Source organism: Mustela erminea, chromosome 3, assembly GCF_009829155.1.
Source record: "Mustela erminea isolate mMusErm1 chromosome 3, mMusErm1.Pri, whole genome shotgun sequence".
Taxonomy (NCBI): Eukaryota; Metazoa; Chordata; class Mammalia; order Carnivora; family Mustelidae; genus Mustela; species Mustela erminea.
Genome location: NC_045616.1, coordinates 106,396,264 through 106,413,572, shown reverse-complemented (window position 1 = coordinate 106,413,572; position 17,309 = coordinate 106,396,264). Strand labels below are relative to the sequence as shown.

The following is a 17,309-nucleotide window of genomic DNA, read 5'->3' as shown; positions in this document are numbered from 1 at the left end:
GAAGGTGGAGGCTATTGGTTCCTGGCCAGCAGCTCCTCCTGGCAGGGATGCTCGGGCAGCCTGGTCTAGGAGGCATCAGCACAAAATCTACTCCCCACTTCCATCTTAGATTCTTTGACACAGAAAGCTTTGAAGCTAATATTAAGGGCATCTTAATGGAGGCTCAGTGCCTCCCGCCCCGGCCTGTGTGGCCATGTCTTGCTCTGGAAATACCAGGGGAAGAAGGAACAACAGGCCTGGGTGCTTATCCAACACTTGGTGCATCCGCTGCCCCCCATTGTCTTGCTCTCAATGGTGTTCTTCACAGAAGTGCAGGGCTATCTGCTAGGGAAGCAAAAGTGACCTTCAGTCAGCTGGTGGTGGCCTCCAGACCCATGGCATTCTTCATTTAGAAAGGCCATGTGCTCCCAAGGATTCCTCAGGGCTGGGAAGCTGAAGGGTGACTTCTTCCCTCACCTACAATCCCACTCTTTGTGCTTGCTCACCCACGTCTTCGCCTCTGGCCTCCTAGGATGCTTGGGCTCTCACTCAGATTCCACCTGCATGGGGCCAGTTATCTAGTGAGTACTGTGGGGTCAGCCTTCCTCTTTATGTTTCTTGGTACTTCACCTGTCCCCAGGTCCCAGTTCTTCAGAGAAGCTTTCCTTGATTTCACCATGGAAAGTACCCCCAGCTCTTTGGTCCTGTCAACTCGGGTGTGTGTGTGTGTGTTTAATATTATATGATGTCTTTACTTATTTGTTTGACACTCAATTGAAAGTTAAGTTCCAGGGGCACCTGGGTGGCTCAGTGGGTTAAGCCTCTGCCTTTAGCTCAGGTCATGATCCCAGGGTCCTGGGATCGAGCCCTGCATTGGGCTCTCTGCTCAGCAGGGAGCCTGCTTCCTCCCCTCTCTCTCTGCCTGCCTCTTTGCCTACTTGTGATCTCTCTGTCAATTAACAAATAAAATCTTTAAAAAAATGTTAAGTTCCAGGAGAACAAGGACTTTGTCTTGATCATCTTTGTGTTGTCCTCAATGCCTAGATGAGGACTGGCACATAGTAGATGTTGAATAAATGCTTGGGAAGGAATGAATAAAAGAGGGGGTTTAATTAGGCATTGGAGTGCCCAGGACCAGTCTTCTTCCACATCTTACTGAATGTTCTCTGCCCTGGAGTGGCTTCTTCCCCTGTGCCCCTTGGCACCCAGTCTGTGACCATACAAATCACACACCCTGCAGACCTCAAGCCATGTGTTGGGCCTTCTCCCCCATGTCTCTAGAGACCTCTGAATCCTTTTTTCCACACTTCATGTTTCAGGAAACCAATTGTTTTCATTAACTCCATACCAGACTTGTCCAAACCCCATGAATGTAGTAATCTTTGCCCCAGGGAGTGAAGGTCAGGAATAAAAATAAAACACACACCAGGGAGAAGGGCTGAGTTTATGGTATTCATAAGAACATCACATAGCTCAGCTCTCCTGTGACTCATTCATTTATTTTAATGATATCAGATAATGACAGTCTGTTGAATCAAAAAATGCACATTATTTATCCCATAATGGTGAAGTGGCACTATAACATTGTTTTATAAAAACCATCTTAAAAGTTTTTTTTGTTTTGTTTTTGTTTTTTTTTTTTCCTTAGAACCTATTGTAGAATTAGAGAAATAAGCTTTGCCAAGTGCCCTACTCTGTCTTTGTTTGTTCTGGCTAGGAGGCGTCTCTCACCCACTTTCCCCAAGTGTTTCCTTTGGTACCGTCTAATCCAGACTGGAACATATGGATAAGTGCCCCCCAAACCAGGCACTGCCCCAGCTTCCCAGCCATCACCCATCTGTTGTGGGGGAAAGATACTTTTCTGGCCACCTAGAAGGTATCACAGGGTCTGTATCAACCTTCACTCTCCCTGTGCTCACAGTGGAGCAGCAGGAAGAATGATGGCCTGGGTAGACACCTGAGTCTGTTCCTGCCTGTGGTGTTAATTTGTTGGATGATCTTGGTCTCTGGTTTAGACACTCCCTTTCTCTGATTCTCAGGTTTATCCCTCACCACGGATTCCTTGAGCTCTGATACCTGTGAGTTTTGAGAGGCAGGTTCACTTAGGCTAGAGGCTTCTCCTCCCAGCAAAGGTGGTGGGGGGCTGCTTGGCCGTAGGGCTCAATCTGATGGAAGCTTTGTATCTGGTGGAAGGCGAGGTTAGCTCCATCCCGCGCCTGGCCATTCCCAGGTTCCTAAGGGTCATTCTGGGGGATTTCCTCTTTCCCTGGCCCCAGGAAATCTCCCACTCTTTCCTTGCCCCTCTTTCCCTTATCCTATCCTCTTTCTGAAGCATTAGACTCCGGTTCCCTTCTGAAATTGAAAACGCAAAGCCATCTTCTCCATGGGGCCTGTTGGCATGTCAATCACAGCAACAACCATAGCAGTAACAGCTTACATGAAAGATTTTTAGTTTACACTTTACAAAGAGCTTTTAAATACATCATCTCATAACCATTTTAGGGTCCCTTGGTTGAGTCAAAGGGATTCTTCCTTCCCCTGAATCCTGCTCAGGAGGAAACAGAGCCCAAGCCCCCTTTCACATATGCCCGTCCCCACACGCAAACACCGAACCATACTTTTAAGCATGCAAGTTACCTGACTGACCTCTTCCTGCTCTGGGGGACTAGAATTTAGCTGTTGAAATAAGAACATTTTAATCTGCATTTGTTAGAGAAACTTCCTTTTGGGGAGCATTTTCTTAATCTTGGATTAGGCATTTCATAAAGTCAGTGCTTGTAAAATTGAGGGGAAGTCTCAAAATTACCCTCAAGCCCCACTAAGACCCTGGCTGACTGCAGCTGGGCTCGGGAGTAGGTGCAGGGCATGGCTGGCAGAGGCAGGGCTTGGATTCCTTGGGGGTGGCAGAGGGAAAGCTGGCAGCCTGTGAAGTCTTCCCAGAAAGTCAGGGACCCTGGGGCATGGCTCTCAAGACGGCAGGCTGAGTGGGCTCATGTCGCATGAAGAGAGGCTAGCTGGGGGTGTTGGTGGTAGAAGAAGCCTAGGGTTTACCTGTGTGAGTGAGGTGGACTGAAGGCATGAGGGATGGGGAACGGTACTGGGGAGATCTCAGTATACCCCTTTCAGGACTCTGGAGCTACCGCAAAGACTTTTGGGACCTATCTGGAAATCAGCATTGTTTAGCTACAACAAACTCAAGTGAACAACTGGGAAGCCCCCAGAGCCATTTTGGGTGGCAGAGTGCTCTCTCCTCTTCCAAGACTGTCTCATCTTTGCCACCAGTTCTCTTCCTAAAACAGACCTTGTCTTACTAGTCCCCTGCTTAAAAACCCTGCTGGGTCCCTGTGTTTTAGCCTGCCGTACCTGGCTCTGACTGCTTGAACCCTTGCCTGAAGTTCCTCCATCTTATTTCTCCCTCCTTTCCCCTCCTCCTGGTCGTCCCTTTCTTCCTTCTGTTGCCCCCCCACCATCCCTTCTTTCCTTTTCTCCTTCCCTCCTTGCCACTTGCCTTGTGCTCTTCCGTCTTCCTTTTCTGCCTCTCTCTTGATTCTTGGACCCTTTGGCCCACTGTTGGTCCTCACAGAACCACTAGGCTCCTCTGGGGAAGCTCCATCCTGGAAGGTCCTCTGAGTTCCACATCGCCCTCCCTCACGCTGCTGCGGGGAGGCTCCCAAGGGGCAGGAGGGGTGAGTGAGAGACAAGGCACTGGGCTGAGCAGTTGAGACCCTGAGCGCCTGTACTAGTCTGAGGGAGCTGACAGACAGGGGCAAATCTCCACTGGGTGAGCTGCCGTTGCTCACATTCCCTGATCTATAACTCTGTCTGGAAGTTTTCTGGATACTGGGGGAACAGAACCAGACTTAAACACAAGCAGGAAAAATAGTAGTAAAGAACATCTACTTTCTTTTCCTGGTAGGGCTTGTCTGATGAGCTACCTGTGAATTTCTTATGGTTATGCTATTTAGAGAAGGAACCCAGAGCTTTGAGTCTGGCTCCTCTACTTATCAGATATATAGCTTCAGGCCAGATACAGAGCTTGAGAGAGGCGTGTTTGTCTGTGAAATGGGGCCATATGGCTTTACCCTTCTTAAGGGAGCAGGAATTGCACAGAGCAGGGATGGCACAGATGAAAACAGGTGCAGCACCGATATGTGTTGGAAAGTGTTGCAGATGGGCAGGGCGTTTTGATGACAGCTCATGAGGGTGGTCTGGAGGATCAGGTGGCAGAGGCTTGTCCCATAGCCAGATTCTCCCAGCACTTTCCAGAGTTGGACATCTACCAGGGCTGTGGGCAGTCTGGGCTCCTGGCCTTCCTCATCCCCCTAGCCCTGGCTGCCTGTTCCTCTAGTCCTGCATTCCAATGTGAAATGGGCTGGAGAGAAAAGGATGGTTCAGAACTTTCAAAGGAAGGGCCAGTGGATGGGGCCTGAGGAGATGTCATTGACCCCTTCCATTGACTCACCTGGAGAGGGGCAGGGGAAGAGGCGGTGTTTTAAAATTTGGCAAAGCAGGCTCAGATGAAGCCTGTGGCAGTTTCCAACAACCCTGTAGTGGCAGGGAGGGCCAGCCAGGAGGGAGAAGGGGGGTCTGCAGGAGGTTTCAGAACCTGCTGGTGGCCTGGGGCAGGTGGGGGCAGCGACTGTGAGGCGGAGGTGGCCAGGGTGCAGCGGCTTTTCCTGGAAGGATGGCCTTCGGCAACCAGGACTTAAAAGCTGGGTGCTTTTAGGGAAGAAAAAGAGAGTCATTAAAGTAAGAAGAAACAAAGAAAAATCTTTTCCTTCTCTTCCTCTTATCATTCCTTTTCCTGAGCTCAGTAAGCAGGTCTTGGTTTCTGCTGACACGATACTGTTTCATCAGCATGAAAACTTCCTTCTTTCTTCTCCGACAGGCTATCACTTCTTTATTCTTATCCTTTTGTTTTAAAACATTTTTATTAGTCTTTTTTCTTAAAAATTTTAACAGCTGTTTATAAAAACCACAACAAATACACAGGACTTGGTAAAAATAACTCACTATATGGTACATATACTCAGACGGTGTGATATTTATATAATAAAAGATGAAAATAGTCACTTTCCATAATAAAAATAAGTTCTATTTTTTGTTTATTTTACAATATACTTAATATTCTCTTCTTCTGCTTTCTCTCCAGCTTCTACTTCTTCACCTCAAATCTCAAGGGGGGTCCCACATGGCTGTCCCAGCCCCACGAAGCTGGAGTCTGAGTGGTGGGGGGGCAGGTGGGCAGTTGGCCTTAGGAACATGGGCGGCAGCCGCACTCGAGGTGTCTCTCCACCTCCTCGACGAATGAGGAGCCGTCGGTGCACTGGAAGACGTATTTCCGCCGCTTGCTGCGGGTGGGTTGACAGCACTGGGGCCCACAGCCCCCACGACATTCCATGATGGGCACTTTGGAGGCCGTGGCACATGAGGCATAGCCCTTCTGGCGGCGGATCACCTCTCGGACCACCTCCCCCAGGCATGGGTTCTCTGCAGGGGACAGAAGAGGCAAGGTCAGGGCCTGGGTGGTACAGATGACCGGCCGGGGGCCATTCCTGGGCCGGCTGTCCGCGAACCTTGGTGGCCTGAAGACCCTTTGTACTTCACGTGTTCTTCCACCTGCCTGTCCACGAACCCATGCAGCTGTTGCACAAATACGGAGTGCTTCTTCTGCGCCTGCCTTGCTGCTAGATTTACAACTAAGGCCTGAGCATTTCCTGGTGACAAAAGCAGGCCCTGTCCTTTCCTTCAAGGAACTCAGACACCACAGTAGATGTGGCCAAGTAGTAGGCTACGGGCTAAATCCTGGCCCCAGATTTTGATTGTGCCACCTAGACTTAGAAACCAAATTAAATGTCACCATTAAAAACCCCACAAGATCAATTAAATACTGGGATTTCTGGCTTTGCCAAAAACCAGGAAGTCTCTAGTTTTGCCCCGTGCCCACTGGATAGAGTTGAGATACTAATTCTCTCCTCCCCGAAGTGAATGCGTGGTAAGGATAAACCGAGATGGGGGCTACAGACCTGAACAGCCCAAGGCGTTGGATGTAGCCCAGGGCTGTGTCTAGGGGACCTGCCGTGGAGGGGGGGAGCTGAATGAGGAGTTAATGAGCCCCGATAACAGCCTGAATCTTCCACGCCCAGCCAAACTCTCTGTGTGGACACTAGGAGGAGGTCTAAAGCAAGGCCCTGAGGAGAAGGAGGAGCTTAGACCCCCAGCCCTGCAGCCTGGTCAAGACACTGGTCATCCCTGAGCCACTCTCCTCGTCTGGAAGACGGTGACCCATTTCCCTGTTCTTCCTACTGCTTCACAGGTTATGAGCCTCAGGGGAGACTGAAGGAGAAAGGGTTCTATTCATTTTAATGAATTTTGGTAAGCATGATGTAACAAGCTCATAATTTTAAAAAAATTACACATTAGTGCCTGTGTGTACAATGCGGGGTGGTGGGCGAGATCCCATTGGGGAATCTGGTGACAGGAGTGTGAACGCTATTTTTTGACAAGTTTTCTGTTAAATCTCAGATTATTTCAAAATGTATTTCTTAATAAAAAATTTCAAAACTTGGTCTGTTTTGCTCGAGAATAGTATTGCAACTAGGTATAAATGTGAGAGTCCTTTAGAGACCAAGGGGTCTACCTAGAAATCTGGGCCCAAGGAGGAAGACTTCTTTTTTACCATGCAGGAAAAAAAAGCCCTCCTGGGGGAGGTAGATTTGAATTTTAATAACAGTTCAGTTTTAATTTTCCTGTTTTTGAGCTTATTTCAAAATGAACAAACTCCACGGGTCAAGGTCACGGAGGAGGGGAAGGAGGAGGGCTTGGATCCCCGGGGTTTGTGGGGCTAGTTACACTGCAGTGGACAACTGCTTCAGAGAGGGAGGGTGTTCCCACATTTTCACGATGAAGGTGCAAGAGCACGCAGCCTCTGGGCGGGAACTGGACTGTTGGCAGTCTGGATCCACAGTCTAGCTCTGCCTCCCATGGCCGCCTCCGGTCCCCCTCCCCTGCGCACAGTGAACCCACCTTGCTCGCAGTGCTCCCCACTAAAGCCAGGCTGGCACAGGCAGAAGGGCTCCCCTCGATCGGAGAAATGGCATTGCCCCTGGTGACACTTGAAGGCAGAGCAGGCGTTGGAGTCATTCTTGTGATCACACGTGGCCCCGCTGTAGCCTTCTGCACACTTGCACATGTACGAGGTCCCAGCTGGCACACATTTCCCGCGGTTGCAGCTGTTGGCAGAGGACAGAATGAGAAAGGGGAAGGCAGAGCACTGCAGAGGTTTTCTCTGTCCACCACAGCCAAGGCCCAGGCTCAGAGCGGGTCCTTGTAGGTCTTGTCCATCCCATAGTCTGCCCTCTGCTAGCTCAGGGGCTGAGCAGCAGCATCCGACCTGCTGGAGGCTCAGATCGCCCCAAGTCAGCTGCCAGCTGTGGCCACGAGGCTGGCTGGCTTGCCAACTCCCCTCTCCAAGTGGCAGGTACTTGCTCTGAAGCAGCTAAGCGTTCTCTAAATGTTGTAATTGCTCTGGCAGCTTAATTGATAACATCACTAGTGTACACCCCCTCCCCCCAGCACCTCCCACCCACCCGCAGCGGTGCCAGGCAAGGGGGTAAGTGCTTTACACCTGACATCATTCTTACCGTCTACAATCCCCTCTCCTCTGCGGCTTTGATGCTGCACATAGTCTTACCCACATCTCTGAGAGGGAGACACTGATGCTGAAACTCACCGTCATTCCACTTGACGGAGATAGGTGCTCTCAGCAAGGCCCTCACACACGGTCTCTAAGGCGGACCTGCTGTGGGCTGTGTGAGCTCTTGCCCGCTTGAGCAGTCACACTGACGTGGGTTCTGGGGACCGTCTGACCACAGTCCTTCCAGCTCTCCTCAGTGCCGCTTTTTGGGCAGGGAAGGGCTACAGGCAGGGACTGAGTCCGTGTGGGGAGCCCGGGCTCGCAGGGCACTGACCTGTGGCCCAGACAGGGGTCCCGGACTTCCTGGTCGCATAGCGGGCCGGTCCAGCCCGGGTGGCACTCGCACACCACGCTGTCCTTCTCCACGGAGCGGCACAGGCCGTGCTTGCACACGGTGCAGGACTTGCAGCCGGGGGACACTCCCAGGGCCTGCGGCGGGAGGGCCTTGAAGTCTTGCAGCTCGTTGTTGATGCGCACCTCATGGATGCAGCCGTGGAAGCCGCCCAGCGGCCGGTCTGTGCCCTGGCGCAGGGCCGAGAGGCCCGTGGAGGTGGGGATGCCTGTGGGAGGGGTGCCAGGACAGCTGCCTGAAGACCCTCCCCTGCCCACCAGCCCCTCCGAGCCTGAAGGAGGGCTCGGGGTGCTCAGAGTTGAGCACTCACAGCTCTGAGCATCTGCTGTTCAGATGGAGGGAATGGACCGAAGCCGGGGCCCACAGCCACACGAGGGCTCCTAGCCTTTGTCCTGTACTTGAACTCTTTAAAAAGCGTGAATTTGCTGCCATCATTTTAAGTATAGAAAATACCCCCCCCGCCAAACCCTTATTTCAAACTTCTTTAGAAATAGAAGGTCTGGCTCGCCACAGGGCCACACCTGCTGGACAGAGGAGGACCACCCCCTCCAGGCAGGGGACAGAGGGTGTATCCCATTCCTCTGATGTCCCCACCAGACCTCCCCTGCCCCTTGTCACGGCTCCACAGAACATAGGGCGGGAGAGCTAGAGTTTGGGAGATAAGGGGTTTTGGGGAGCAGCCTTGCTCTGTGGAACTTCGGGGATTTCCAGTGGGGGAGAAACTGTGTCCCTTCTGGGACTGCTCTTGATGGAAGGCTTTCTCTGGGCCCCTGGCACCTGGATCAGCTGTGAACAGTACAGATTCCTGAGCCTTCCAGAGGGGTGTCCTCGGCAGGGAGGCCTTGGGAATCTCTTTGTTGCACAAGCTGCTCTGGTGACTTTTTTTACTTTTGCACATAACCCTTTGAGAATTACAGGCCCTGGGCTGCATTTCAGGCCCAGGCTCTGCCAGACAGATGGCTACTTCCTTTTTGGCCTTTGTATGACCTTCATCTCAAACGTGTACTACATACGTCACCTGAGCCTCACAGTGTTTGACGTGGTGGCAGAGCAGAGGGAATGTGACCTGAAGTCTGTGGATGGTAGGGCCTGGATTTGACCTCCCATCTCCTCCCACCCCTTTCCACCTTCACCTTTCCCCACTATTCCCATCATCTTTGTCTCCTGAACCACTTGTAGTTCCCCAGAAGGGGCCTATATTCTCTCCTTCTCCTCCTCGCCATGATCTGCCTATTTACCCTTTAGGGTAATCAGCTTGGTTGTCACTACCTCCAGGAAGCCTTTCCCGATATGCTTTGGCAGTGGATGGTGAGATCAGGGGAACCCCGGGCAGTAGGCCGGGGTGGGTGCCCAAGCACAGAGGGTGGGTGGGAGGTGGAGGTGATGGGGATGGGAGAGGAAAATGGCCTTACCTCCAAGGTAGAGGGGGCTGTTGATGCCTACTGCCGGCTGCTTCTGGAGCTTTCCCAGGCTCTTGGGGGCTCCTTTATCCACCACCAGGTTCAGGGTCTGGTTTAGCATCACCAGCTCCACACTGTGAAACTGCCCATCATTCACGGTCTCCACACTGGGCAGGAGAGAAGGGGCGAGAATCAGAGGGTTTGCTGGGTGCCTCCCACAGCCAGGCACTGGCCCATGAACTTGGCCAGCATTCCGAGCATTTTGTATTTTTCATTTGGAAATAACTTCAAACTTAAGTAAGTTGCAAAAGCAGAAACAGTACAGAGAATACTTCTTAAACCCACAGATTCTCCTATTAGCCCCACTTGCTTTATCATGAATTTTCTGTCTCCATACCCATCTATCTCCATAGACATGCATACACACAGATGTATATACATATATACACTGAATCCTTTAAAAGTTACATACCTTTCCCTTATCCCAAAATGCCTCAGTGTGCATTTCCTAAGGACATGGATATTCTCTTACAGAAGCAAGCTGCAATTTTCAACTTTGGTAAATTTAACATTGGTAACATACTTGTATCTCTACTCAGGCTGGATTTTAATTTTTCAGTGGATCCAGTAGTATCTTTATAGCACTTTCCCCCCTTTCCAGTACAAGAGCCAGTCTATGGCCATGTCATGTATTCAGTTATATTATTTGCATTTCTTTCTTGAATTTTATAGAGTTAAGCAGACTCATCCTCAGACCGCCTTCTCAATATTTGCTCTAGGGTATGCCACTAGGACCATTATTAACATGTTTTTCTTCAATTACTCCATTTCCCCCATAAGCATCAGTAAGGATATAAAGCTAGCATTGTTCTAAGGACTCCTGCCCATGAAAAGAATATTTCAGGGTGATTTATATTTTTCCTAGTACGTATGAAAAATAAAGGCTCTCAATTAAAGTGTCAATAGTTTGTGGCATCTAATTCATCTCCTGCACCTCCGGCAGTCTGCTGACCATACGTGGATTAGAACACCGCACAGCACTGCTTCACATGTTTACAGCATTACAGAAACGAGGAAAGAGGGGTGCCTGGGGGTGCTCAGTCAGTTAAGTGTCTGCCTTCGGCTTAGGTCATGATCTCAGGGTCCTTGGACCAAGCCCTGCATCAGGCTCCCTGCTCAGCAGAGTCTGCTTCTCCCTCTGCTCCCACCATAGGTAATCTCTCTCCCTCCCCATAAATAAACAGATAGATAAATAGATAGTTAAAATCTTTAAAAAAGAGAAGGAGACAGAAGGTCAGGGAGGTCAAATAATGCTCCTAGGTCCCCACAACTAGAGCAGGACTGTACACTGAGGTCCATCTAGCTTTAAAGCCCACACATACGCTCCTTTCCCGTGTTGCCTCCCTTAGTCCCAGCAGCCCTCAGTGAGGGCTCAGGAGGGAAGTGCAAGAGCCAGACATCGTGCTGAATGGCTCTCCGCTCTTTTTGGACCCTCACCATCATTCTGTCAAGTGACATCAGATACCCCATTTCACAGATCAGAGCAATGAGGCCCAGAGAGGTGAAAGGATTTGTCTGAAGTCATCCAGCTAATATGTTCCAAAAAGAGAATGCATAGGCAAAACTTTTGACCCCAAAGTTCTGCTCTTTCTGCTATTTGATCCTTGGTCGGGGCTGGGAGGGAGCCTTGAGTGCAGGTGACAGGCATTTGGAAATACTGTACTCTTTCTCTGAGCGCCCAAGTGGAGAAGGAGCCTCCGCATTCACCACCGCCATCCGACTGGAGAGGGCAGAGTTCAGCTGCCTCCTCAGCCCTTTTCGACTGAAGGGAGTTTCAGCAGAGAGATGAGGAAAATACTTGGGGGAAGAGAGGCTCACGTGGGGTGGAGTGGAGAAAGCGGAGTCTGTCCTAGCCCCTTCCTTGGCGGCCCCGTGACCACTCAGAACCCCTCTGGTCTTCGTCTCCTCATCTGTAACAGGGGGAGGACAACCTGACAGAATTAGCGTGATGAGCGAATCAGAGGAGGTACTTGAAGGTGCTTTACAGACTGTAAATCACTGGGAAAATGTGACCATCATCAGTAGCGTTGGCTGGTCCGTTAACAGCAGCAGGAACCCACCATTGCCTGCAAACTAGCGGCTCCTGCTCTCATGCTGATGATCTCTGGGAGAAAGGGCTGGTTGAGGGGGACGTGCAGGGGCGCAGGACCCCCCCAAACCCATCATAACCGTTCTCTTCCCTCCCAGCCATCCACCCTCCGTCCGTCATCTGCCCTTGCAGCCGTCCGTCTCCCACCCACTGGGTGTCTGCTCTGAGCCCCACTGTCCCAGGAGCTAGAGATCGGCGGCAAACAGGACAGACACTCACAGAGCCCACGCTTCCTCAGCCTACCCCAAACCAAACAACCAATATGTCAGCGTACGGGTAGGTCCAGAAATAGGGCAACAGGGGTGGAGCGGTAGCTAAGAGTCCACTGGAGGATCTCATTTGTGATGGGGAGCCAGGAAGTTAGAAGAAGATGGAGCTGTTCAATTCCAGTAGCTTCTAACTGCTCTAAGTAGTGAGCTGAGGAAAAGGCTGAGACCTGTGCTCCCGAAGATGAGTTGATGGTGGGTGGGGGGAATGAGGCCCGTGTGTGGAGACTACAAGCTTCCGAGTCCTAACGCAGCTTTTAAACATACATGCAAGAACATACAGCTGTGTCCCCAGACCATCTGGCAAACTGACGCTGTCCTGAATGAGCTCCCCATCCCCGAGCCATGTGACTAACGCTGGGCAGCCACCTGTCAGAGACGGAGCTGTAGAGAGGCCACGGCTCTTGGCATTTCCTTCTGACCAAAATTCAGGGAGTCTGAGGCGGCTGTTATAAACACACAGACACAGTGAACAAACACACGCCACTAACCCCTTCCTGGCCACGGGCGCCAAGCCCGTTGCTTGCTTCCTTCCTGGGCTCCACGTGCTGGCCCAGGCCCTGGCACGCCTTCGCTGAGGGCCCCAGCCTGGAGACAGTGGTTTGGTAGGAGCCGCAGGAGCAGAGAGGACGTGAGGCCACCCCCGCCCCTGCCCCTGAGTAACTGCTAGGCTCCCCAGTGCCCTAGCCATTTAGGTCTGTGGAAGGCCTCCTCTGATTCCCACAAGGGGAGTCATAGGCAGGCCCCCTTCCTCTGGCTATAGTCTTCTGCTAGGTCATGCTTGGGTGTTGGAGAGATCTGCTCTCACATGGGCCTTCCAACTGAGGTACCCTGGGCAAATCCCACCACTCTGTAGACCTGAGGTTCCATTTCCACACTCCAGCAATGGCACAGAGGTCGACCTCACCATGCTCTGATGGACAGCACATGGTTCCTGATACCTAGCAAGCACTCAAAGGTAGAATGATGATCTCCTCCACCCTGACCCTGGGCTTGGAGTTGGGTGTGGCAGGAGGGACCGAGTCGGGGAGCAGGTTCATGGACCCTAGAAGAGCTCTTCTACCTTCCAGCTGCCCAGGGCTTTTGGTTTCTGTTTCCGCTGGCTAATAACCATCTCTGAGGAAGGCACTCATGAGCCCCATTTTACAGGGAAGGAACCAAGGACACATTGCTAGGAGGTTCAAAGTCAGGACTTGTTCCAAATCCAAAGCTCCCATAACCTGTGCCAGTAGGGGCTCCTGGGTTAATAGGATGCCTTCTCTGTTAGGGTTTCCTGGAGGTGATGCCTAAAGCCAGTGGTTTTCAGACTGCAGGTCTCTGGAGGTTTGGGGTAGGTGGTGCTCCAGGTTCTGATTATCCACCACCATCTCATAAATCAGGATGGCTCCATTTTCTCTCACTGTTTTCTCCTTGGTAATCTTGGCCCTTGAAGTAAATGAGAAAAATGGCTCTGCTGCTCTAAGAAAAAAGGTTGGGGTAAAACAGACAAAACCCCCAAAAAGCAACCTGAAACTATCTGCTGTTAACTCTAAAAGAAAGGATCCTACTAAGGTTCCAAGCCCCATTAATTAGTCTCCTGGAGAGAGATATAGGGATTACAGGGGAGACAACTGGGCTCTGAGAGTCTTCCTCAGTAGCCACTGGGCCAGATGAACCAGCACCACGTGGGACGTGGAGAGCCGTGGGCATGTCCGAGCTAGCTGGGGGGCTCCTGTCTGGGAACGGCATGAGGACATTTCGAGTTCTACTTCCTCCCTCCCTCTTCCTTTCTTCTTTCCTTCCTTCCTTCCCTGCACTTCTCCCTCCCCGCCTCCTTCCTTCCTCCTCCTTTCTCCCCTCCCTTCTTTCCTTCATCCATCCTTCCTTCCTGCCTCCCCTCCCTCTGCATTTTTTAAAGTAGGCTCCTTGCCAAGTTGGACTCACAACCCAGAGATCAAGACCCGAGCTGAGATAGAGACCTGAGCTGAGATTAAGAGTCAGGTGTTTAATTGACTGAGCCACCCAGGCGCCGCCTCTTCTGCTTTTAATACCAATAGCAGGCTCATGTTCTGTGCTACTCTGTGCGAAGCACTTGACCTGCATTCTCTCACTTAGCCCTAATAACCCCCACAGGAGAGGTACAGTTTTTTTTTCCATTTTAGAGATAAGGCCTAAGGCTCAGAGACTTAAGGTGTCCAGCTCACAGTCTTAAAGTGGAAGTGGTGGAGGCAAGACTGAAACCCAGGATCCCAAGCCACAGGACACGACTCCACCATGAAATGAATCATCATTCCTCCAGGTACTGGGCATGTTCACCTGGATGCCGTTGTGGCCACTAGGTGGCGATAGAGCCTCACAGGACCAAATCGTCCCTGGGAGTTCCGTTAAGTGGTAGCGGGAGACATCAAGACCAGGAGGCAGAGACACCAGCCCCCTCCCTGCCCTGCCCCCCAACTCCTGGACTGTGCCTGCATGGTCTTTCTCTCCCTCTCTCTTGCCCTGGCCGTTATGCCCCAGCATGGTGGAAAAGTGGGTTCTGGTGGGAACCTGACCCTGGCTTGACTCTCTGTTCCGCCACTTTGCTGGCTTGTGTGCTACGGGGCCAAAGACTTCATCTGCGCATTATGCAGCTCATCCCTAAAATAAGAGTGATGACACTTGCCCGGGACTTGTGCGGAGGGGCAAGGGAGAAAAAGACCTTGGCAGTGGATGGGACTATGGTAATTAAGACTCAGGGAGCCTGCACTGTGGGCTAAACAGAGTTGTCTTGTGGCCCACATTTAAACACTGAGCTATTTCACATAGAAAGCCCGGGTTTCTAGCTTCTCTTAATGATCTACATTCCCACAAGGCAGCATCTGCTGGAGCTGAGGTCAGCAGTCCCTTTGGACAAAGCCTCTGCTCTCCAGGCTACCACAGTCCACTTTCCCAAGTCTGTTACCTTACTTGGCCCCTTGGCCTCGCTGGTAGGAAAATAATGCCTGAATTCCCTCTGACAAGTCTCAGAACTCAGCAATAGCGCAGCCTGTTCCCATTCTGGGGCAGGTAGGGGCTCAGACAGGCTTTACTGTGTGTTTGCCCTAGAGCCTAGGGTAGGACCTTGAAGTACAGCACCCCCACCTGTGACTACAGCTGGGCAGATGAAAAAAATCAGGCATCCCCATGAAAGCGGCCCAGAAAGCAGCTGCTCCAAGCCTACAAATCCCTGCTGGGGGTGCTAACTTCTCATTCTCACTCTGGGGGCTGTCCATGGGGCCTGAGTGGGCAAAATTTTGCAAGCTGCCAATTCCCCTGATTAAATCAGCTTTGGTTTGACACCCTGGCCCTGAGGCTGAGGAGGCCTTCCTAGGTGGCCAGAGGTCACCACAGTGACTCTGTGCTCTGCATTAACTCCAGCCCCTAAGCATGGCTTCTGTGCATGCAGACGGGGTCTGGGAGACACTGTCTCCCCCTGCCCAGGGCCTTCTCACTTCTCCGCCTGTGGAAATGCTTGTCAGCTCCAGTTCCAGCCTGAGCTCAAATGTTACCTCTTCCTCCAGGGAGCCTTCTCCGGTTCTTTGAACAGAAATGTCTGCTCCTTCGATGTCCCTTAGCATGTACCAGTGTCTTCTGGGAGACCTATTCAATTCTGCTTCTGTGACTATTGCTTGTTTCTACACCTGCCTTCTTTTCTGGATTGTGTTTTGTTTAACTCTGTGTTGCCCATACCTAGTCCAGGGCCCGGCCCACATAAGGCGTCTGGGAGATGTTTACTGAGTGAAAGAGCACACTGCTGGGGCACAGTGGGTGCTGCCTCCGAGAAGCCTAGAAACAAACCCATTTTAAATACAGGATTTCTGGAGACTTGGGTCCTTTAGGACTGTGAGTGGCAGGACACTAAGGGTCTGTCCCTAGGCTTGGCGGGCAGACCTAGACATGGGCATCCTTTATTGGGTTTGTCCCAGGGGTAAGAGAAAGAGCCTGGGGTCTCCCCGGAGCCCTGCACCAACCCTCAGCCCACTGGCTCCCTGGCAAGGGCTGTAGGAGAAAATTCTCTAGCTTCCCATTTCATTCCTCACATCCCGAGTCAGGCATTAGCAAAGGGTTCCAGCATTCTCACCGCAACATGATCCCTTAAGAGCTCATGTCAGTGTGGGGCATGGGCTCCCAGCTCCGGACAGAGCCCAACCTCTCCTGAGGCCTTCTTCTGCAACACTTCTGTCTGAGACATGCCCAAGTCAAGGCTCAGTTTGTCAAACACCTTCGCACCCCCAGCCCTCAACAACACCCCCAAAAATGCATCTTGCGATTATGTACAGTGCACAGGGGAGGAAAGAGACGTTTCCAGAGTGTGTGAAAGAGCACTTTACTGGGGCATCACCAGTCCTGCCACAGAGAAGACTGTTTGGAAACAAACCCGTTTTAAATATAGGCTTTCAGATGTGTCTGACACCACAGGCCCATGACCATGACCAGTGGCTCCAAGAACGCAGATGTTGGGAGCCCCTGACTCTAAGGGAACTCTTGAGGCCATTGAGGTGAGTTCCTTCTTCTGGTGTCCATTGTAGCCCACTGTCCTAACCTGCCTGGGATTCCCTCCACCCACCCTCTGCTGTGCACCTTCTGTCTGGTCCAGCCCTTTGAGCTGTCCCTTAGGCTGGTCATTGCTCTTCTCCTGGCCTGCTCGCCCACCTGCTCTCCCTGCTCATGTAAACTCCACCCTTTCTTTGAGACCCATCACAAAAGGCTCTTCCTCCAGGAAAACTTCCTGTGTAAGCTGCCACTTCAAGACTTGTGCATTGAAATCGCCTGGAGGCTCCTTAAAACTGATGGCTGGGCCCTAGCCCAGAGCTTGTCGGTAGGTGTGGGGTGAGGTCTGAAAATGGGCATGTCTGACAAGTTTCTGGCCGCTGCTGCTCTGGGACCCCACTTTGAGAACCACTGGTTTAAACCAATGGTTTTCAGCTGGGCTTGTTGGGAGTTGTTTTGGGGGCCTTCATGAGAGTAAGTACGAGGGAAGAAACTTTGCTTCCTCTCAGCCCTGACAGGGGACAGTTTTGCTTCGGTGTATTTAATATTTTGATTTCAGTATAAAGTTGTAACTGCATAACTGACTTAGTTCCTGGGAAAAAAAGTCTGTAAACTGCTAGCCATCCCCAATCCCAGTGAAACGTGCGCCTGCCTCTAGAGGGGAAGGCTGGCCTCCAGATGTGGTCTCTCTCGTATACGTGCTTTCCCCCCAAGAAAGGGCTCTCCTGCCACCGGCAGTTTTTATGTGATTTTAGGTGTAACACAAATATTTCTCATTTTAATGGTGATTTTTGTAATAATTACAAAAATAGAACTAAAATAACTTATTAGTTTAGTATTTATTTTACTGAGGAGTAGGAAAAAAACACTGAACTAGCATATCTGTGATTTCACCAATGATACGACTTAAGATGAAGCTGAAAGGGAAGAGGGCGCGGATTTAAAAGCTGATGTAAAGCGGCCTGCTATGGAACAGGAC

General features: G+C 51.3%; 1 protein-coding gene and 1 long non-coding RNA gene across 2 annotated transcripts in view; one reads left to right on the top strand and one right to left on the bottom strand.

Annotated features, from left to right (window-relative positions):
- Positions 1-6,546, top strand: part of LOC116585516 — a 75,418-nt gene extending 68,872 nt beyond the window's left edge. Inside the window, exon 3 of the long non-coding RNA XR_004283676.1 lies at positions 5,132-6,546. This is a non-coding gene — a long non-coding RNA (uncharacterized LOC116585516). The remainder of the gene's footprint in view (positions 1-5,131) is intronic.
- SLIT3 (slit guidance ligand 3) overlaps positions 1,460-17,309 on the bottom strand; it is a 589,888-nt gene continuing 574,038 nt past the window's right edge. Inside the window, exons 33-36 of the mRNA XM_032334904.1 lie at positions 9,440-9,594; positions 7,950-8,235; positions 7,006-7,211; positions 1,460-5,469 (exon numbers count right to left, since the gene is read on the bottom strand). Coding sequence (XP_032190795.1) covers positions 5,234-5,469; positions 7,006-7,211; positions 7,950-8,235; positions 9,440-9,594 — 883 coding nt within the window. The 3' untranslated portion in view covers positions 1,460-5,233. The remainder of the gene's footprint in view (positions 5,470-7,005; positions 7,212-7,949; positions 8,236-9,439; positions 9,595-17,309) is intronic.